At 41.7% G+C, this 21,993-nt stretch overlaps 3 protein-coding genes across 4 annotated transcripts; 2 read left to right on the forward strand and 1 right to left on the reverse strand.

Annotated features, from left to right (window-relative positions):
• Positions 1-490: 490 nt before the first annotated feature.
• LOC137294047 (thiosulfate transporter TsuA-like) lies at positions 491-8,684 on the forward strand. Its single transcript, XM_067824977.1, has 11 exons — positions 491-1,239; positions 2,596-2,886; positions 3,132-3,215; positions 3,992-4,149; positions 4,426-4,474; positions 4,915-5,017; positions 5,446-5,560; positions 5,806-5,914; positions 6,453-6,565; positions 7,269-7,414; positions 8,054-8,684. Exons 2-11 carry the CDS (start codon positions 2,715-2,717, stop codon positions 8,154-8,156), a joined length of 1,152 nt encoding a protein of 383 aa, XP_067681078.1. The 5' UTR covers positions 491-1,239; positions 2,596-2,714; the 3' UTR covers positions 8,157-8,684.
• Positions 8,591-17,661, reverse strand: LOC137294046 (G patch domain-containing protein 2-like). 2 transcript variants are annotated; one of them, XM_067824974.1, is made up of 7 exons: positions 17,531-17,661; positions 15,280-16,036; positions 14,857-14,921; positions 14,406-14,614; positions 13,437-13,481; positions 13,015-13,174; positions 8,591-12,479 (listed from the first exon to the last, which is right to left on the reverse strand). In XM_067824974.1, the coding sequence occupies exons 2-7, from the start codon at positions 16,011-16,013 to the stop codon at positions 12,289-12,291; spliced, it is 1,404 nt and encodes a 467-aa protein (XP_067681075.1). In that variant the 5' UTR covers positions 16,014-16,036; positions 17,531-17,661; the 3' UTR covers positions 8,591-12,288. The 2 variants fall into 2 exon arrangements, with proteins under 2 accessions (XP_067681075.1, XP_067681076.1); XM_067824975.1 differs by having other exon boundaries at positions 15,280-16,048; positions 17,531-17,654.
• Positions 17,662-17,696: 35 nt separating this feature from the next.
• LOC137293804 (sperm-associated microtubule inner protein 10-like) lies at positions 17,697-20,551 on the forward strand. Its single transcript, XM_067824552.1, has 3 exons — positions 17,697-17,821; positions 19,127-19,220; positions 19,891-20,551. The coding sequence occupies exons 1-3, from the start codon at positions 17,721-17,723 to the stop codon at positions 20,107-20,109; spliced, it is 414 nt and encodes a 137-aa protein (XP_067680653.1). The 5' UTR covers positions 17,697-17,720; the 3' UTR covers positions 20,110-20,551.
• The last annotated feature ends 1,442 nt before the right edge of the window (positions 20,552-21,993 follow it).

Consider the following 21,993-nt stretch of genomic DNA (forward strand, 5'->3'; position numbering starts at 1 on the left):
ACAGGTAGCAGTTACAACTCCTTGTGAAAGGCCAGCTGTAAAGGTAGACATACAAACAGGTAGCAGTTACAACTCCTTGTGAAAGGCCAGCTGTAAAGGTAGACGTACAAACAGGTAGCAGTTACAACTCCTTGTGAAAGGCCAGCTGTAAAGGTAGACGTACAAACAGGTAGCAGTTACAACTCCTTGTGAAAGGCCAGCTGTAAAGGTAGACATACAAACAGGTAGCAGTGACAACTCCTTGTGAAAGGCCAGCTGTAAAGGTAGACATACAAACAGGTAGCAGTGACAACTCCTTGTGAAAGGCCAGCTGTAAAGGTAGACATACAAACAGGTAGCAGTTACAACTCCTTGTGAAAGGCCAGCTGTAAAGGTAGACATACAAACAGGTAGCAGTTACAACTCCTTGTGAAAGGCCAGCTGTAAAGGTAGATGTACAAGCCTGCAGAAATCATGCTGAAAGGCCACATAGGTTATCAAAAGGAAATGTACACATAGCCTCGTGAAGGGATTGCATAGTTCAACTATAGAGATTGATGGAGAAACATATTGGTAAGACCAGCATATCGCTGACTTATAAGGCGCTGATTTACAAATGCTCACGACAGTGGTGAATACTTTCAAAAATGAAAGCGTGATTACATGACGACACACAAACATAATGTGGGCATGGTGGGCGAGCTGTCAAAGGGGCCAGTGATCCAGTGAACTCGAGGTATGGGGATCGGGCCCTCCAGAGACCGGTTGTAAAAGCCTTGAGTAAAGTCTGTGTGCAGACTGTTTAGGGTGTTGCCACTACCCCCAGTGTACAGTACACACCCTGTGCAGCACCGTGCTCGAAACGTGGACAAAGTACTGTGACCATGTGCCCGAGTCCGCCCAGTTGTGAATGGGTACCTCGGAAGGATAAGAAAACTGCAATGACTCAGTACTCCTAGTGGATGCAAGAATGTTATGATCCCCAGGGAGTTGAGATTGATAACAGGATGTGCTGTTGAGATTAAGACTGATATCTAGTGGCCGAGGGGGACATTCTCAGCACATCAACATGAACTAGTTACAGGATACGTGCGCTATATAAATATGCTGTTTTAAAAGAAGACCGACCTTACCGTTGTCGAGCCGTTAACGCTCATCTGCCCCGCATGATCAAGCACTGCAGGAAGTGACGCAGGCTGTTCGCCAGGAAGAGGTATTGGATGCTTAGGATTCGATAACTGAAGAACATTGCCGTCATTGGTAGGTATAGCCACGTTCTATAGATAGTCAACTTCTTTGTTGCAATGAGTGCGACGTTTCGGTGTAGGTGCTGACAAAATACAAACACTATTTAAACTTTGGAATTTGTAGGACAACTTCTTGGTTGTTTTAGAGCATTTTCAAGTACACTTATATATAGTTTACGGAATTTCCACCGATATAATTTATATAATTAATAGAATCGGCCTGCATGGTCATGCACACCAGGGCAGCTGATCAACATGAAGTTATATCCCCGAAGGTTTAACCTCGCTTTCCCCACACTTGAATGTTTGGGTAAGGGATTAGGAAGTCTGTGGATGTGGACTATTGTCTGTTCTAATTAGTGTCACTGGTGAAGGGCGCTAAGGCCAGTTGTTGAAATCAGTTTACTTATAAATTGTGTACGGTTTCGATAGGTCTTGAAGTAATAATTACTTTGATTTGACTGAAATTCTATCATAGCATATCGTTTTGAAATAATAATTTAACTCCTCTGGATCACGTATGGTCATTCCTGTGCCCAGGTTCGCCCACCTGATATAGAAGGTACCTGGTTTTATGTCATAGAACAATCTAAGTCAGAAGATCCCCGAATCAAGCAGACCATGTGACAGAGCAGTGGATCAATGGCGATAGGGAGCTCTGGAATAACCGGTCATCTGGAAGAGTGGCACTGCAAAACGAAAGAAGCTTGGTCCGGCCATCCAAACATACAGGTTCCTTAACTTTATCAAGACTTAACAAGAAGACATTAAACACATCAGACAACTCGAACCGGGGTGCAGACTTCATGAGGGAGTCATAGAAGAGATCGAAGAACTCGTTGCTCACTACTACTGCCGTGTTAGGAGCTAGACTCATCGACTACTTCAAAACTGTAATGGATTTTGTTGGACTGTAAACTGTCGTACTGTATGTGAAGTGCCACGAATATCATCTGCACCGACTTCGGTTACTATCAGACTGCATATAAATATTTATACAGTTATTACCTCCTGTTACCTTATTTATTGCTACAGATTTTACCTTATCCCGCTTTGTTATCTGATTGGTCATGGCCTGGTGGACCCAGACTTTAAACAACAGATGTGGGGAATATGAGGTGTCCCCTTCCCGAAGCGTTCCGTTTCAGCACAGACCATAATAATAATTCCTGATTTATGTTTGTTGTTAAGTGCCGCACTCAGCAATATTCTTGTTACTTGGAAGATGTCCCGACAAGACAACCCATTCATCAACAGTACGCACGCACTCACTAACACTTTCGTAGTTTTAGATATTATTTAACTTAGGAACTGTACTTTTCCTTGAAAGTACCATCAGAAATATTTGTTTGTTTGTTTGTTTGTAAAGACACAGTAACAATGAAACGATGTTCATAACCGAGGTGGATTCGCCTAAACGCACCAGTTGTCAAACGCGCGGACTTCCGGCAACAACAAAGACACGTGCGTAACACCAGCTCCTGTGCAATGGACTCAAGTCACCTCCATGGGCGAGGACGCCTCAATATAACAGATGAATCGGCTCGAGACGTGGACGAAGATGATTCAAGACACACGTCCTACACAGGCGTCATGTTACAGCTTGCGACTGGGGCAGTTTGTGGCGGGTGTTTTGGGTATGCAGCCGAGAAGGGTAAAGGTACGTATGTCCTACATTGAATACACGATACAGACACAGACTTAGATACACATTGCGCTCATGTTCTCCCCACCACCAGCATGTTAGCCAATGTAGTTGCTGCTGTTACCAACTGCAAGACACAGCAACCGCTACTGTTGTTATCATCACCTTCATTCCCAACAACGCTCCTCATTGTGGTCAGGTCACTATTTTTCAGATCCATGATGATGTTAAAGAAAGATTTATGTCATGTTTTGTTGTAGTGTTTGAACCCGCTGCCGTCACGGCTCAGCTCTTCTTGGAGAGAGTCCTGCTTCTGAAAATGTTGCTTGCTGCCACAGCAACAAGTGAGTCTGCATCTCTCTCAGTGATGTTCCGAAAGAGGATTCTAGAGAAGGGTCCTCTCTTTCTGCAGTTGTACAGTACAATGTGTTTTGCTCAAAAGCTGACCGATGAATTGCAATCAGACTCAAAAGCTAATACACATAAAGTGCTAAAACAAAACCCCAGCTTGGTGTTCGAGAAGCATGAGCACAAGTGCTGACAAAGTTATTGCTTCATTAGCCTGTGCTCTGCTGCCTACATTCCTTTCTTGCACACCTGGCCGTTCCTCTCTTTACACACCTCTCTCTTAACAAATAGTGAACTGTGTCAATGTTTTGATAATAGTTTGTTACACGTTTTCATTTTTAGGGCTTAAATTCTGCCAAAGCCTCAAAGAGTTGGTCTGATGTTTTGATTATGATCATTGTTCTATTGAGCCACTTTTGAGCCAAACAGACGGTACATATTAAGAATGTAGCTGAACTGACTATGTGGATATGTAGAATTTGCACAGGACCGTCTGAAAACATACATACTACTGACATTTAAAATTGAAAAATGAAAATATTTTCATTGTTCTTGTTACTTTTGTTATCCTTTACCTACCATCCTGAATTTTGTGCCCCCAAATCTGTTAAACAAAGGAGGTGCACTCTATGGCCTGTTGATGATGTGGGCTTGGACGGTCATGGAGTTTTCTGTTATCCGTGTCTACTGGATGTAGAGACAGCTATAATTATGTTGCCAAGGACTGCATGATGTCTGATCCTGTAGCTCACCTTCCCTTCCTTTGTGCCAGGTATGTTCTGTCTGTCCTTGTTGGCCATGATCCCAGCTACAAGCGAACACTTCCAGCGATCACGTCATCACTTCCAGCTGCACTTCCTTGACAAGGGCATGGTTACTAGCATCATCGGTGGAGGAATTCTTGGAGCAGGGATGACAGTATCAGGGGCCGTAAGATGGTATTTCAGTATCTGTTCGTGCTAGTCTGAATGGATTTTGGTCGCATGAAGAACAATTAGAACTGGCTTCCAAAAACCCAGGCTTGTTATAAGTAGCAATTATGTTGTTAGAGGACACAACTAGAAGGGGCGGGTAGTCACACTGTATTACTCAGTTAATGTATGACGTCAGGGAGGTTTTGTTTTTTGGAGCCAGAACTACCTGAGCCTCTGATGACATTGATTGTTGAAGCTCATTGGAGACCCTCATCAGTACATTCTGTTGTAGGCCCCAGCCATGGTGGCAGTACAGCTTGGAGCAGGAGTCACATCGGCAGGTGAGATATGGGTGGGGGTTGTGGACTGAGGGTGGGGTGCCGTGTATAATACCCTTGTTGCGGCAGTACAGTTTGGAGTAGGTGAGGTGGGGGTAAATGATCATAGACTACATACAGATAGCTCAATCTGTGAGAGATGACAGGCCGAGATAGTATGCTGGTTGAAACTCATACTCTATAGAGATAATGTCTTTTGGTATCATTGCCAGCAATAATATATCTGTATGTAAGTGCAGTGTTGATGGGGGGGGGGGGGGACCTGTCAATGTACTGTTTACAGGTTCCATTTTCAAAGATGAGTTTGTTTTTTATGCCACTTTTAGCAATATTCCAATGAAGAATTTAACTACTTGGATACCCCACTGCCCCTTCTAAGATGATGTGGGATATCTGTCTTGTTCCTGTCGACACATGGTGTCCAGTCTATTGTGTGTTGTCAGGTTTCACATTGGCTGGATGTTTGGTGGGAGTTGTGCTGTATGGGATTCTGGAGCCGTTTCTCAATAACATGCTGAAGCCAAGACAAGTATACATGCAATATTTGTGGGTGTTTTAACTCGGAATCTGTGTGACATTTCTTGGGGAATGGTATCTCAGTGGATTAGCACCAAAATTCTGGTGTGAATACAGAAGAGTACAGCCCTACCCACTCATGACCAAGCATTAATTAGTGATGTATTTAAGTCATTTGTTAGATAAAAGTACTAAATAAGACATATTTGACCTGTAGTTGTATATTTTCAGCATTACTCTATGACTTAAATTCCTGGGCATGCTTCACTTAAAACTTCGCTCAAAGATGATTACAAAGCCAGTTTAACATATCATTCCTGTAAGCTCAGTAAGGCATGGTGACTTGGTGGTACCCTAGACCAGCGTGTGTTGATGATACTCTAGACTGGTGTGTGTTGGTGATACTCTAGACATGTGTGTGTTAGTGATGCTCTAGACTAGCGTGTATTGTTTTCCAGCCTCCAGGACACACAGGGTGCCCCGTACTTCACGCTGTCACTTCCCCTGGCGGCCATGGTCTCCATGATGGCCTTTGCCCTGGAGCTGCTGGACCCCTGGGACAGGGAGGTGGATGTGTGTAACTTGACCATGTTGTTTATGTTGGCACAACTGGGCAAAATGAATACCAATGTTCAGTGCTTATTGTAGAGTGGAGATGTATGATAAAACTGAAATGCTGTCTCTATTTTCATCATTTGTAAATGATGTAAATAATATATTTCAAAGAAATGCACGAACAAAGAGACGTGTTCTCCAACAGAAATTGAATTGCTTGTTTTATGTTCAGGGTTCATAATGATGGTGTTACTTTGTTGTAGCCCAAGACTGGGTCTGTCAGTGTGGAACTGATGTGGTCCCCCCACCTTTGTGGTGTAGTGATAGGGTTGCTGCAGGTGCCCCTCGTGGTGATACTTCAGGACACTCTAGGTAGGTCTGTCAATGTTAAACTGATGTGGTTCCCCCACCTGTGTGGTATAGTGATACGGATGCTGCAGGTGCCCCTCATGGTGATGCTACAGAACACTCTAGGTAGGTCTGTCAATGTGGAACTGATGTGGTCCCCCCCACCTGTGTGGTGTAGTGATAGGGATGCTGCAGGTGCCCCTTGTGGTGATGCTACAGGACTCTCTAGGTAGGTCTGTCAGTGTTGAGCTGATTTCCCCCACTTGTGTGGTGTAGTGATATAGATGCTGCAGGTACCACTGGTGATGATGCAGCAGGACGCTCTAGGTGGGAATGATAGTGTCTACTAAACTTTAGGATCGGCAGAGCCTGTTAAGAAGAGATACATTGTTTTGATATAATAGCATGTTTATTCTTGTATTGACAGATTGGACGATACATTATATATTTCATTACTGAACAGTCAAATTGAATTTCTTTGCCTGATAATTATCAATATGCAGTTCATTATTCAGCAGTTCCAAGACTTCATTAGTTCAATGGGCATGTTTTCTTCTCCTAGGGGGATCCACCAGCTTCTGTACTGTGATGTCCCAGGTGCTGATGTCAAGATGGATGCGGAAGAAACTGCCGTATCTTGCCAGGTTCCGATCAGGAGTACCACACTGGTGGCAGGTGGGGTGGAAGGTCAACAAGTTGTGACCTCTAAATTATAGTCTATAATGTGTGAGGTACATCCTTGAGGGCATAACATATTCGGATAGACAATAATATTTTCAACAGTGTTTCTTGTCTGCATAGATCACACACTTTTAAATAATAATACAAGGTATTGGTTCTGTGCTGAGTGCTGCATAAAACTTAACTCACTCACTCACTCACGGTTCCAGTTACAGTATGTATATTTGCTATGGTAATAAGTTACAGGTACTTGTAATGAAACACCACTGGACAGAACAAGTCTTATTATTACTTGGTGTAGCCTTGTGGGTGAGGGGTTTGCTCATCACACAAAATACCTGGGTTCGAGTCCCCACATGGGTGAAATGTGTGAAGTCCATTTCTGATGTCCCTTACCGTGTAATTGCTGGAATATTGCTAAAAGTGGTGAAAAGATAAATTCACTCACTCACTCATGATTTTGTCACATGTTTTAACCGAACATTTCTCTTTAATACAGTTTGAATGAGTTCATTTGGGAAGTTAAAAAAAGTTTTACAGTTGCCTGATTTTACATCATGATCATATGTGAGAGACTGACCACGGACTACCTCACCCCAGGAAATAGTGACATGGTCTAAAGTAGGCTTCATAATCAGTGTACAAAAGTTTTTGAGGATGTGGTGAAAATATTCATCTTTCTGATTCTTCTGTCCAGGTCCTGTTTATGTTGTCTGCTGTGATTGGAGCATACACGTCAGCATCAGCCAGTCAGGATGTGCCAACAGGTGTCAGTAAATTGTCAGGATTCATCGGAGGACTGCTAATCATATTCGGGGCAAGACTTGCTTCTGGATGCTCAAGGTTAACACATTTTGAACTAACTGTGAACTCAGGTCGATATGTGGAGGGGCTTTAGCAGTGTATGAAATAAGCCCCAAACCCAGTCAGACATCAGGGCTGGTAACATCAAAATGAAAACATGAAATGCATTCAACCAGACCAGACACCAAGACATTACAAATTTACTCATATGTATTTAACATATAATTTGTTTACCAGACCATCTGATTGGCAAGCTGTTTTGGCTAGTTGAAGGTTTGGATTTACTTATCTTTACTTAACAAGTGCTTCTGGTATTGGCACCCAACCTGCAATGCATCTTGATACTAAATGTTTAGCTAAAACAATATAGTGCCAAGGTTTTGTGCCCTTAAGCTATGAAGCAATACAAATCCTGATACAAGGGCACCAAGAATTTCCAAGACACTTATGAAGGGAAAATTCAAAGCAAAACATGGATGAATCATAACCTATTTGAAGTACTGTATCAGGATATACAACAATGTAAAAGTTTGTATCAGGTCACTGTATTGGCAGCCCATTAATTGATGCGTACCATTGAATCGTCACACCACTGTTACAAGTGAGAGTTTAGTCATCATCACAGATCTTAGCTTACCAATCTGAAGGTTGGTTTTGATTGAGTTATTTCTGTTTCAGTGATCATATAATCTCTGGAATAGGATTTTTGTCTCTCCACTCTCTCGTGTGTGTCCCGGCTATCATCGTTGGTGGTGTTTCTACAGGGTTGATGTTGTCATAGGACACAGGAACATGAATGGGTGGGAATGGAAACTGTTGTGGTGAAGAAGGTTCTTGGTTGTCACAGTGATGACAGAATACATGTCAGAGTAGGTGGTCCTGTTAGTGCTGCTGCTGATGGTGATGATGGACGGGATGTACTGGTGTTAATGTGTGCACACAGTTGTGGACCCAAGTCCTGCCGCTTTTGGTGTCAAGGTCATCGGAGTAGGACAGTGGATGAGAGTGCTTGCTACTCATGTCTGTACACAGATACTCTGAAGGACAGATGGTTCTGTATCTGCTGGTGTCAAGGTCGTCTGTGTGAATGAGCAATCATGCTGATTTGTCTTGCAACTAGTTTCTTGATGATGTTGTTCAAAGATTGTTGTGCAAGTTACTTGCATAATGTAAGCCTTGTTTGTTCTACTTCACAAACATAAGACAAGACAGAAATGCTGCAGAAGCTGTTTTATTGATGTTGGGGAATGACATGATCACTAGTGAACACATGAAATTGAGTAAGATACTATTAAAATGTTAAAACCAAGTAAATTGCACCAATGTTTTATTATCAGCAGAATACCTATGCTACAACTATCTACTGCTTCATTTCAGTATCATGTTTGCATTACCCTGTCCAAGGCTAGCCAAGATCTACAGCACACTGTTTGCTTCTCTCACCACTACAAAGCCTGGGACGATACAGGATTGCATGCAGTGCATTGTGCAGACACAAACTACAATACATAAGAATGAATAAATGCAAATCACACAAGGTACCAATTAGGTAATTAGCAAATGAAATGTGTTTTGCTTTACTTTTGCATGTACTGACAGAGTCTTCATGTAATCTCATTCATCCCTTGTGGTATTTAAGACAAACATGTCTGTGTAGAATTAAGCTATGCTATCCTTCCTTGACCCATATTCATATGCTTGTGAACTGGTCCAGCACTTTCAGTCAACAGTACACACTAATTCAAAGGAGAAAGACATGTTTAAAACTTGCATTTTCCAATTAAACAGTGTATAAAATAGCTGCCTTCCTTCTACACTTCTGTGTAGTTATGAGAAACAAGTGTGATGTGTGAAACTTCAGATGCTTAAAAACCATGGGAGTAAAATACAAAATAACATGGGTATAACAACACGACAATTTTCTCAAAGAATCATAGATCAGAACATGATATATTTGATTATTAACTTGGCTCTACAGAAATGGTTAAACAATGTTACACACTGTCATATAAAGTTTTCTAAACTTCTGTCTCACATACTATTGAATATGTGTAAAAGGAACTGACAAAATCAGAAAAGCATCCATTAATATGTATAGTGATGTAAAACCTACTGCCAAACTGTCCTTGGATACAGGTGTACACATACGGCCGGTAGCTAGGATATGTTCTGGTCCCATAACATGACAAATGCTACAGATGATTCATGAGTAACAGATGGTGCATGACACCCTTATCATACCTTGTCCTTTGATGATGAACAAAGCAGAGGAGAAATTAATTTCATACCACATGTATATGAAATAGTCTGAGGTAAATGAACAGGTAATCTTCAATCAGGTGTCAGTCGTAATTTAAGCAGATGTGTCATTTTGAGTACCTACACAAATAATCCAGAAAAACAATGGATCCACACTGTGTTGTAAGACTGCAGAGGCCCTGTAACAAGTTGTATTAGATGGTAGACAGATGGAGAGAATTGTTCCCTTGTCCGCTTTCCCTTCTACAGAGGGTGAACTACCCAGTACAGTATTTACACAAACATGTGAGCAAACGGACAGCAAATAAGAAATGATTACAGAAATGTTTGAAGGGTCAATGTAGTTACATCTGTTGACAACTTCATACATTCAGATGTCAATACAGCAATTATGTAAAAGATGTCAAAATTGCGTGTTCACTTTATTCAGCTGTCTACCAGGAAGAGAAACCCACTTTTCCTGCATGTCCACACATAACCCTCGCCACCAAACGAAAAGTAAAAAAAAATGTGCAGATGTCTCACTTAAATGACACACTGACAAAGTTCACCACTAAATATAACTGGTCACAGACTATACTGATTTGTAAGCACTATGATAAAAACTTGATGTTTATTGATGGCAATATTTCTTGAAAAGCATGTTCTGGAGGTAAGAAGTTGCATGCTTACCTGGAAATCAAGTCAGCACATCATACATCAGATGACTAATGCATACATAGCACATCTCTAGGTATCTTCTGGTACAGTGAGCATGCTGATAACAAACACATGACATTCTAGTACTTCAAGCAGCCTCTTTCTGCTAACAGCAATAATACTGATGTTTTGTAATGAAGAGGTTATTGCTCAATGCCATTGGATGAATGGACCAACGGCTGGGCCCTGACCCCCCTGACCAACAACAATGACCTTGTCAGGTGACCAAAAACTGTCCAATCAATGTATTGATAACATTTAATGTCAGACTTTAGAAGTAAGTGTGCAGGCTTGTTTGACTTGGTTATTTTTCACCATCGGATCCCACTTGTTGTTCCATAACCTGCTTGTTGTATACTTGGACATGACACAGTGCAAGGATACACATGACAGTTATGTTGTTATTCATTCTGTGTGGAACTATAGGTCCTGGTGCTGGTTGGCAGTGAAGGTAGTTGGTGATGGTGATGCAGTTTTTGTAATGGAGTAACCAATATCACTTTATGATACACATGAATAAACATGATTCAGTCAATGCCCAGGGTTACAATGTCAGATGTGTATGGTGTGTACATCAGGGGTGTATGTAATGTATGTCAGCCATTTATGCTCTGTATGCCAGACATGTATGGTGTGTATGCCAGGCATATATGGGGTGTATGCCAAATGTGTAGGTGTGTATGTCAGAAGTCTATGGGTCAGGGGTGTATGGTGTGTACCTCAGGTGTATGGTGTGTGCATCAGGGGTGTACAGTGTGTACGTCAGGTGAATGGTGTGTACATCAGGTGTGTATGTCAGGTGTGTATGGTGTGAACATCAGGTGTTTATGTCAGGGGTGTATGGTGTCTACGTCAGGGGTGTATGGTGTCTACATCAGGTGTGTATGGTGTGTGTGCCAGACATATATGTCAGGCGTGTAAGGTGAATGTATAGGAACACAAATTTAGGAAAGTCACACGATTTAACTTTTCTCTTTTTACATAGTTTCATGACAAGCACCATTAATTCATCAGTTGACTGATGTTGAATGATGTTACAGAACTCTGATATAATCATAGATATATGAATCTAGGATGCTTGTGAAACAGTCTTTTGTGTAGTTACAGACTGCCAACACATGTACAAACTGAATTCTATTACTGTCATAGAGTTGGCACAATGCTGCTCCCAAAATAACAAGAACCAGATTTTTACTCGGAATTACGGGTTGTTATGGCACTGAAGCAGAAATGTGAAAAAGGGAGCCAAAATGATGCAAACCTTCATCAAAAGGACTCTATTAACAACACTAAATGTGAAATTACTCTTCTAAAATCATCAGTTACGATAAAAACAGTCGACTTGGCCAGTTGCTTCCCCAAGTCTCTGTAATATTGGAACTTTTGTTAAATCACAAACATCGCTGCTCTCTGCTATTGACGTACATGTATTATTGTAATCCAGTATTTTCAGAGCAAACGATCCTTGTCCTTGATGTTCACGAAGGCCCATGTTAGATCAAGTCTTCACCAACTATTGTTTGCCAAAAGAGGAGAATAACCGAATCAGACTTGCTGATATGTTTGATGTTTGTCATTGTATAGCCAACAGTGTAGATGGATGCTGATGGTGTCAATCACTGGATTGTCCTGGTCAGTCTTGATTATTACATTTTGCAGCCACAGAGCTGAAATATTGCTGAGTCCAGCATTTAACAACAAACAATTCTCACAATACTGGTTCTACAGCCCACAAAGCAGTGTGGTGACATGACCCTGCCCATTGCATCCACATCGCCTGCATCCTATGGTGGATTCACTAACATTATCAAAATATATATTCCTTAGTGTCTTAGCAAAGAACTGTTTTATCTTCAAAAATAGATCTACATACATGCATTTTGGAGTGAAGTTAAAGTGATGTTGCTTCAAAAGTCTACATATGCAGGTGACTTAGATGAGCTTGAGCTGTAAGTTCACGTATCTGACAGTCCATTGGATTCATATCCCAGTCCCTTCCTGCCAGGGTGAAGGTAGGCTTGAATGGGATCTTGGATGCCATCTTGGTTTGGTCCAAGACCTGAGCCTGGGTTCCAACCCATACTCTGAAGCATCAAGTTACCAATGTTGTGGTCAGGAATTGGCTCTGCATTCTCACCAACATACCCTGCAAAAGAGTTAGTTTTTCTGCTATTCCATAGTAAATCCAAATTGAACGTGTCAATAGTCTCACTCACCCTCATCCTGGGGTCTAAATGGGGGTGTTTCATGTGTCATTAGTCTCACTCACCCTCATCCTGGGGTCTAGGCAGGGGTGTTTTATGTGTCATTAGTCTCAATCACCCTCTTCCTGCAGACTAGATGAGGGTGTTGTACATGTCAGCAGTTACTCTCATCCTGGGGACTAGATGGGGCTGTTTTATGTGTCATTAGCCTCACACCACCCTCATTCTACGGACAAGATGGGGGTGTTTTATGTGTAAATAGTCTAACTCGCCCTCATCTTGGTGACTAGATGAGTGTGTTTTACGTGTCATTAGTCTCACTCACCCTCATCCTGGAACTAGATGAGGGTGTTGTACATGTCAATAGTCACCCTCATTCTAGGGACAAGATGGGGGTGTTTTATGTGTAAATAGTCTAACTTGCTCTCATCTTGGTGACTAGATGAGTGTGTTTTACGTGTCAGTAGTCTCACTCACCCTCATCCTGGGGACTAGACGGGGGCGTTTTACGCTGCCTCTTGAAGTCTCCTGAGTGAGTGGAGGCTGAGCCTGATGGGCGGGGAGGGAAATAACGACCTTGCATCTGGTTCCACTTTTGTCGATCTTGCAGGAACCTGGTCATTGTGTAGCTTGGCATCTAAGAGACAAATTGTCAACAAAATCAGCATCCTTTCAAATAGCGAACTTATTGTAGATAAAACAATGCAGTAATCTGGTAAAACAGCTGTACATAAAAACAATTTCTCTTAATTCACTGCTCTGATAATGCAGTGATATCTGGGCACCATACAGAAAGAAATGAAGGGATGATAATCTTTGATAAGATTTAATATGAACATGACTTTATATCTCTGAAAAATATATCATAAAGATGTAGAAGAACACAAGTCATATAATACCTTCCCTTTCAGCTTTCTTCTTCCAAGACGTATTTCTCTCCCACTCTGCAAAGCAAAAATACCATCAAAGTGTGTATCCTCTCTATGGAATGAAATGTAAGAGCAAGTTGATCAAAAATAAGGGCCTGAAAAGCTGCACATGCAGAATCTGTTATGTTACATATAGATTTCGTCTTCTCCTTCTTATCCTCAATACTATCATAGTAATTGTTCACCCTAAAACAGGTCCCTGTTCTGTAACAGCATCTAGTCTGCTACACTGTGCTAATTAGATTAATTAGATTAATAAGACTACTTTGAACAGTTGCAGACATCTAATACCCATGGTATGATAAAAACATGTTTGGAACAATATACTAAATGTCTTCAAGACTTCCAGCAAGCAATGACAAAGATTGTTCACATGTCTATCCCAATATTTTCAAACAACAAGGCATGCATGCCACCTTCACAGTTATCATGGTCAAATTTCCAATCCTGCCAAAGGCTAGCACATGATTCACTCCTGCGTCTAACCAAGGCACTCCACTGACACTCAACTTGAGATATCACTCCTGCATACTCCAAACAAGGCACTCCACTGACACTCAACTTAAGACATCACTCCTACATACTCCAGCCAAGGCACTCCACTGATGCTCAACTCAAGACTCACGCCTGCATACACCAACCAAGGCACTCCACTGAAACTCAGCTTCAGACATCAATCCTTCATACTCCAAACAAGGCACTCCATTGATGCTCAACTTAAGATATCACCCCTGCATACTCCAAACAAGGCACTCCACTGATGCTCAACTTAAGACATCACTCCTGCATACTCCAACCAAAGCACTCCACTGAAACTCAACTTAAGATATCACTCCTGCATACTCCAAACAAGGAGTGATTATGTCAAGTCACCAGGTGGAGTGCCTTGATAACAAGGCACTACAATGACTCTGAACTCAACAGAAGTAACATGCTTACCGATGCCATGAGCCTGCTGACACGGGTTTTGAAACTCTGTCTGGAGGATTCTGGCATATGTTCAAAGGATCCTGTGAGGATGCTTCCCAACTGTTTGTCCATGAGCACCTCGCTGTCCGTGACACGCTCGTTCTCCCACCAGGGGATAATGCCAGCGATGCCACATGATGGGCCGGGCTCCAGGAAAAAGTCACTCTGCTCATCATCCGCTGGAGAATTATAGATATTTAAAACATTAGTCATAGTGTAAGTGTTACAAAAGAAATAATAATCACACCATTAGAAATAGTGCAAAACCTTGACATTTACTCGGTTCAGTTTAAGTAACAATCAGAAAGACGACTATACACATTGTTTACACTGGATTCTTATAGGTTTTAAGAATGGGAATCTTGTTTCCTTAGATAATACTGTTTATTCTTCTTATATCAAATGTGAAACGATCTCGCACCTTCTCTCCCTTCATCATTTGTAATCAGCCCCTCACTTTCACTGCTACTTAGAGAACTGCTCTCTCTGCAAGACAAAAGGACATGAGATTTAGTTCATGTCATGATACAGTTACTGTGGTCCTAAATCATGTGTATCATGTTGAACAAACCACAGCCATAGCCAATACACTGGTGTTTTATATCTTGATTGTTTGGCACTTTCTTCATAATAAACACATTCTTGTCTTTTTGTCATTTAACCCTTTTAATGCCTCTCTCAGCAATATTCTGGAATATCCCTTCTGATCTAAATCCCCTCTAGGAATATGTTCTGTCAGAGAGGCTCATGCAAGTTGCAGCATGGTTTGTTATACCAGTACTTTACAACATGACAACACACACCCTAAAGTAGATGTAATTTAGTACTGTTGGTGACAACTAACTGTGAGTATGAAGTGATGTCCATGCCATCGGTGTCCCCTTCTTGACTAGCTCCTCCTCCACCTGGTGACTTGACATAATCACTTCGACTCTTTGTGCTCCTTTTTCGCTTCCCCGGGACGCTTCCATCTGGAATTGTACTTGCTCCGGGCACTTCCCCAGCTGCATCATCCTGAACCACCATATTTGTACTTGTATCTTGGAGAGTTTTGTGTTTGATGGTTTTATGACGTTCAAAGATGGGCTCCACAAAATTCAAATCATCTGCACTTGGAGAATCAAGGGCCATAGTCTTGAATTTCCTTCTTCTTCTCTGAGGCCGAATAGGGGAGACATTCTCAGTGACAGAGTCCGACTCCACAGGAGGTGTTGGATCTGTTAGTGGGACTGTGAGCCGATGGATTCTTCTTGGGGAAATGTCGTCTGAGTCACTGAGTAAAGCTACTGTGTCTATGTAATCTTTCAGTGCTTCATCAATACTGCTTTCAGAGGCTTCACTGATTGTTCCACATTTCCAAAGAGGGCTTGGATCTGATCTGCGGCGTTTTCCTCGTCTTTTTTTGTGCATTCTGCGAGCAAATATTCCTGGTGCGAGGTTTTCCGTTTGAGACTTGTGACCTTTGGAACTTTCCTCCAGCGCATTGGTGAGGTCCTGGACAAGCTCATCCATCCTGATGATATTACGGTTGGAAAACACACGCAAATTCTGAAAATCTTTCACTATGCTGTGATCCATCTGATTAACTTATGTGTCAAATCCTGAAACAAACCCTGAAACATTTTACAAAACCATATAAAGTTAAGTTTGATTACATAAATCATGTAAACCTGGTAAACATTACCTTTGAAATGTAAAACACTGATATACATGTACATCACAAAGAAACACTTTGTTCAGAAACTAACGAAAAATATGAAAATCTTCTAAACCTTTCACCATGCTTACAGGTTTTCCAAGCTGGGTGTTGCAAGATCAGTACATTTTGGGTAAACATGCAAAAATGTAGAAATTTATTACAGATTAATTAACTGTAACTTGTAACTTAAATGAGCACGAAACAGGATATCATGGTCGTTTGTTTGCCTGATATGTTTTATTCTTGTTACTTTTCCATATTTATTCTGCAGTTGTGTTACTGGAGGGAGTGAGTGAGTGAGTGTGTGAGTTTTATGACTCACTCCGCAATATTCCAGCTATATGACAGTGGTCTGTAACTGAGTCTCAACCAGACAATCCAATGATCAACAGTATGAGCACTGATCTGCACAAATGGCCAGGATACTGATGACATGTATCAACCAAGTCAGTGATCCTGACCACATGATCGTGCTTGTCACTTCTTCTAACAAGCATAGTCGCCTTTCAATGAGTTTTATGGCAACCCTGGGTTGCTGAAGGACTATTCTACCCAGACCATCATGGGTCTGTGTTACGGGAATTGTCACTGGCATTAGTAAAAAAATATATCACACTTTCAAGTTTTGAGTTTATACTGGAGGAAATGTGTTATGTTAAACAAACAGAAATAAAGGTTTTTTTTTACATAATATAAAATGTAAAAATAAAATCTACTTGCCCAAGCCATATTGTTTTGAAAAAGTGATGGGAAAAGTGAATACTTTGTTATGTGGCCTAACATTCATGAATTAGTACATTTCATGCTTAACATTCTTAAATGTACACAATAATGAAATATTTGTTTACTCAAATTGCTTTCCTGTAAAATACATCCTTAATGGGGTGCAGAAAACATTCCCAGCATTATGACAGATGTGCTTGGCAGTTGGAGGTGCATCTACACCGTTCTTAACACAGAAAACCATACGTCACTCCACAAACATATGATATATTTCAAAACATCATGTATAAATCGTTGTGGTACATAATGTCACGGGCCAGTGTGGAAGTTTATGGATGTGGTGCTGTGTTTGTATCAACTATCAGCGCAAGCACTTACACTATCACAGTTTAGTAAGAAAACACTAACACTATCACAGTTTAGTAAGAAAGAAAATTAAGCCATAAATCCCATATCAAAACGCTACTGTCTACCTTTCTTAAGAGGTTTATCATCCTCGGCTAACACAAAGATTGACCAGATGTTATCAGAACGATCTGTTGTCAGTGTTTATCCAGATCATGTTCTGACACTGACTGACAGGTCAAGTTCTTCAACTGGTGGCAGACTGACGGGATTTTCACAACCTCATACCTTCTGATTCGTAGTTTATCAAATATTACTTTATACTTACGGTATGCATAATTAAGAAAAACAGAAGATCGGTGTCCGATTGCATTACTTGCGTGAACAATCACTGTCGAAAGAGAGTGACAATGAACGCAGGCAACACACGCACGCCATGATTGTTTTGGTATAACATCTCGTGAGATCTCGTTTTCGCATGTGACGACAGATTACCACGTGACCTCGTCTGTTGTTATATGCTGTGCACTGTGAGGCTTGGTTCACAGTGCAACACGACCATGTCTAAGACAATCGAAACCAACTTTGCCAAGAACTGTTTCACCCACAGTCGGGTGCGGTGAGTGATTTTGTCAGATACAATTTCATTATCCTATTGACAGTATACAATTAATCAAAATATGATTTACGTCCAAGTTCAGCAAACATAAGACCCGTTGCTAAGGACAACCACGATGCTTTAACTAGACTACGTGTGTGTTATGAATTGTTAGACGTAACGTGTTTTTGGGTCTGTTAGTCTGGTTCGGTAACCAGGCTGTGTATCATATGGGTGTCTCAAAACAATGAAATTTAAAATAAGTAGGAAAATGATTAATGCCCCAGTAGTTACTTGATCACAAAATAATTCCAAAGAAGTATGCTCCACCCACTGGGGACCCAGTCTCATTCACTTCAGACGCCTACGACAACTAAGAATACCCCAACGTGCAAAATCCCCATGCTTTCCGAGAAGGATACTGTTTATTTTGAGATTATATTTGCAGTTAGAAACATTTCCTTGGAAATAATGATCAAATGGGTGAATGCCGACATTCCCAGATACTTGGACGATGGTACGAATGCGTCTGTTAATGCAATGGAAAAGTAAATATGGACTGGCGTGCTATCTAACTTATTGCAAGTGTTAACCCGACCTGTGCCGAAACGAAAATCATGAGAGGGGTGGTACATTAATTTGCAATAGGTGTTGTTTTTGTGATAAGAATCTTATCAATGAAGACCGCGAAAGGGCTGGTCGAGGATATTTCATAAAGATAGGGAAACCATTATCTGTAATAGTTCGCAACCTATTTTGAAACACCAGATGTATTTTGCATGGTAACGATGACGTCATCGTTGCCATGGTAGTAAAATAGGTGACACTTAGCCACCCATGCGTCAGTGCTTACCCCAGTGATGTGCCAATATATACAATTTGCTGTGGTATTTTGTATTATTGCCTCCGACGGGCCTTTTGTTATACCGTAGTATTGCTCTGATGGGGTTCTGTGATTTACTGTTCGACTGAATGCAATAGGTAACCGGAGGCAAATGTGATATAATACTGTTGCATTACTCTAAGGAGCATTTGTAATATACTGTAATATTGCCTGCAGTAGGTTGTTGCAATAAATGACTATTACGTTGTATACTGGAGGTTTCATATTGTTTACTACTGACACTCACGTCTCTGTGATGAACCAAGTACAGTTCTAGTTGTCAGGGCTACAGCAGCTATGGTTACCTATGGTTGCTATTTCATTTCGTATGGGTGGCCTATTGAAACGTCTGCTACAGTAGGAGGTAAAGCGGGCAGCTTCAGTTGTCCACATTCTCTAACTGAAGGGCGACTCGGAAACTGACCGGACATTGTTTCTTGCAGGGTGCCCGACTACTCCCGTGCCCACCCGATGGTGCCTCGCCTGTACACACAGGAATGGAAGACCGACATGAAGAACCGGGAACTCATCCTCAAGGTATGACGTCACAGTTACCCACCTCAGATTATGTACCCCGGGTTCGTTCCACAAAGCCATCCAGCTATAATGCTGCAAACATTTCCCATGCTGTACATCAGTTTAGAACAGTCATTAGAGCTGAGGTCGTGTTTAGGAAGGCGAACCAGGACTGACTGAGGTGTCGCTATCAGTCACTACAACACCAAGGCGAATAACGGGATCGCACTGGCTTGTTTTATATCAGTCACCATGTCCAGATTGTCTGGAAGTTTCTTCGGTTAAGCACCCGACTCCATTATTGTAGTGACCACCATAATGTAACGGGGATATTGCCGACTGAGGCGTTAACCACCAAAGAGGCTCAACAGAACGATCAGATTGAACTTGATATCATTATTCCGTAGTGTCTCCCAAAACATAGCCCTTTTTCACAAACATACATAGCTCTAAAATCACCTCTGGGCCCAGAACGTATGACAGAACAGTGAACTCGATAAAGAACGTCCTTGCATGGAATCCCGCGTGCTTGAATACCGTCAACTCTATCGGCGTTTAGTAATGTAGTTGCAATACTCCTGTACGTTAAACAAATTTTACACTCAATCACCCTTTAATATTTACTGTATATGCAGGTACTCCCTTGTGCTGGAATCACTGTATATCATATTTGTATTATATTGTGTTTCAGAATTCTGACTTGGGAGGCATCCCACACTACGAGCACGACGAGAACATGTTCCTGGAGAAACGAGAACAGATGGCCTACAACGTGGAGGTGAGGAACCGCGTGGAGCGCAAGTGCCCGATGCCAGACAGAGCAGAGCTTCTCCGTCCTCACTTCCACCACGAGACCTCCAAGTACCAGAGCTCGCTCATGTATAGAAGCGATAATAAAGACTTCGCCTGATTTGTAGCATGGTGCCCAGAAAATGCGAAACTGCTTTGGATGTATATTGTACTGAATTACGTCATGCCATCCAGGTTCTGGTGTGTATGTTTAAGGCTGTATTGAGGAGTGTGATGGACGAATATGTGAAATGCAGGAGATGCATTTGGAATTCGGTGATCATTCGTTTGTGGAATATATCGTGTGTATATGAACACTTCATGTTTCTCAAATGTTTTGTTTGTTTATGCGTGCCGTTGTGTTTTGTTTATTATTCACGATTTAGTCATCAAGCGTTTGCCCACGTCAGTATTATGACTGCATTGCAGTATAATGTTTTGTTTTAGGAGAGATTGACTGTCTGTCCTGAACAGATCTATGTAACACAATCATGTTTATTTAAATCAAAATACGTTATGCGTTATGTTTAATATTATTTGGATATAAACACATTTCCAGAGTTTCCATTTGTTTGTTTTAAATAATTTATGGACAAATAATAAATAATAGTGTGCTATATTTACACAGTTCTGGAAGGTAGGTACTACAAACTACAACCAATCCTTTTCTGTCCCAGGGATTTGGGGAATTTAATAACATCTTTCTCTTCGGTATATACGCCGATATAACTCTTGCCTCTCACTTGACATCTCAAGTGACCAGAAAATCAGCGTTGTATGTGGGCAAAGTTTGTAAATGTCTGTGATCCAAAGTACACAAAGTTCACTGTTCAGTCCTAAGCCAACAGTAATGGTGACATCAGTATTTGGTGTATCCTCCCCTCGCACGGATAACTGCTGCAACCCTTCATGGAAATCAAACGCCGAATCCGCATCATTGGAATCCTCTGCCATTCCTCACGAAGAGCCCCGGCTAATTCCTGTAGATTTTGGACAGGTGTATTCCTTACTTGAACTTGAGGCCCCAGACGGTCCCATAAATGCTCAGTCAGGTTGAGATCAGGGCTTCTCGCAAGCCAAGGTAATCTGCTAACTGCGTTGTTCTGCAAGTATGTGATAACCGCTCTGGAACGATGGGGCCTAGCATTATCGTCCATAAATACTGGGCGACTGGCGAGGGGGTGGGTATCAAAATGCGGGACAGCAGCAGCTTGCAGTACTTCCTGTTGGTATCTCTGACCATTGAGTGTCCCTTGAAAGGAGATACGATTCAGCTTACAGTCATAGGATATACACCCCTACACCATTACAGGGGCACCACCAAAGGGTTCAGCTGCAGGGATCATCCACTGTTGATAAGCCTCATTACTCCTTCTCCAAACTCACCAACGACCGTCAGTAACACCGCAGAGACTCGTATCGCTTAGAAACAGCGCTCGAAAGACATATGTGTATAGACCCTATCCCTGTACTATATAAAAGGAAAGAGATGTAACGAAGAAACCACCCCATGTTCGATCAAAGTTACATGTCACCGCGTAAACTATTTTAAGGTAACGTCGACGCCAACGGATCGAAAGCCAAATGATTTCCCTACAAAATGACCTATAAATGGTCACAGTCGGATCATTATTTAAAACGTTATACGCCACGAATCATCGATAACAGCTACCTCCGCAATTTCACGCCAAAATCACGGATCACCAAATACGGCGAAAACTCACCTTTCAAATTTGTTTATTAATTCCAGCCACGTTAACAGCACCAGCGTTGGGCTGGATTCGATCGGCTGCGGCATTCTGCTGTCCGGAAAACTTATTGCAACATCTACATATCAGTAGTCTTGTACACAACCTAGCTCGTCGAGGCCCATGACTCAACTCTACACTTGGAAGTCATCGCATTTTAGCTTGTTGCCAGGAACCAGTATAGATACGCATTCGGAGGAACTGTTTGGCGTCAGTTGCTGTACACATATCAGTGTCATGCTCAAACTCGGAAATCT

This window comes from Haliotis asinina, chromosome 8 (assembly GCF_037392515.1).
Source record: "Haliotis asinina isolate JCU_RB_2024 chromosome 8, JCU_Hal_asi_v2, whole genome shotgun sequence".
NCBI classification, from domain to species: Eukaryota; Metazoa; Mollusca; class Gastropoda; order Lepetellida; family Haliotidae; genus Haliotis; species Haliotis asinina.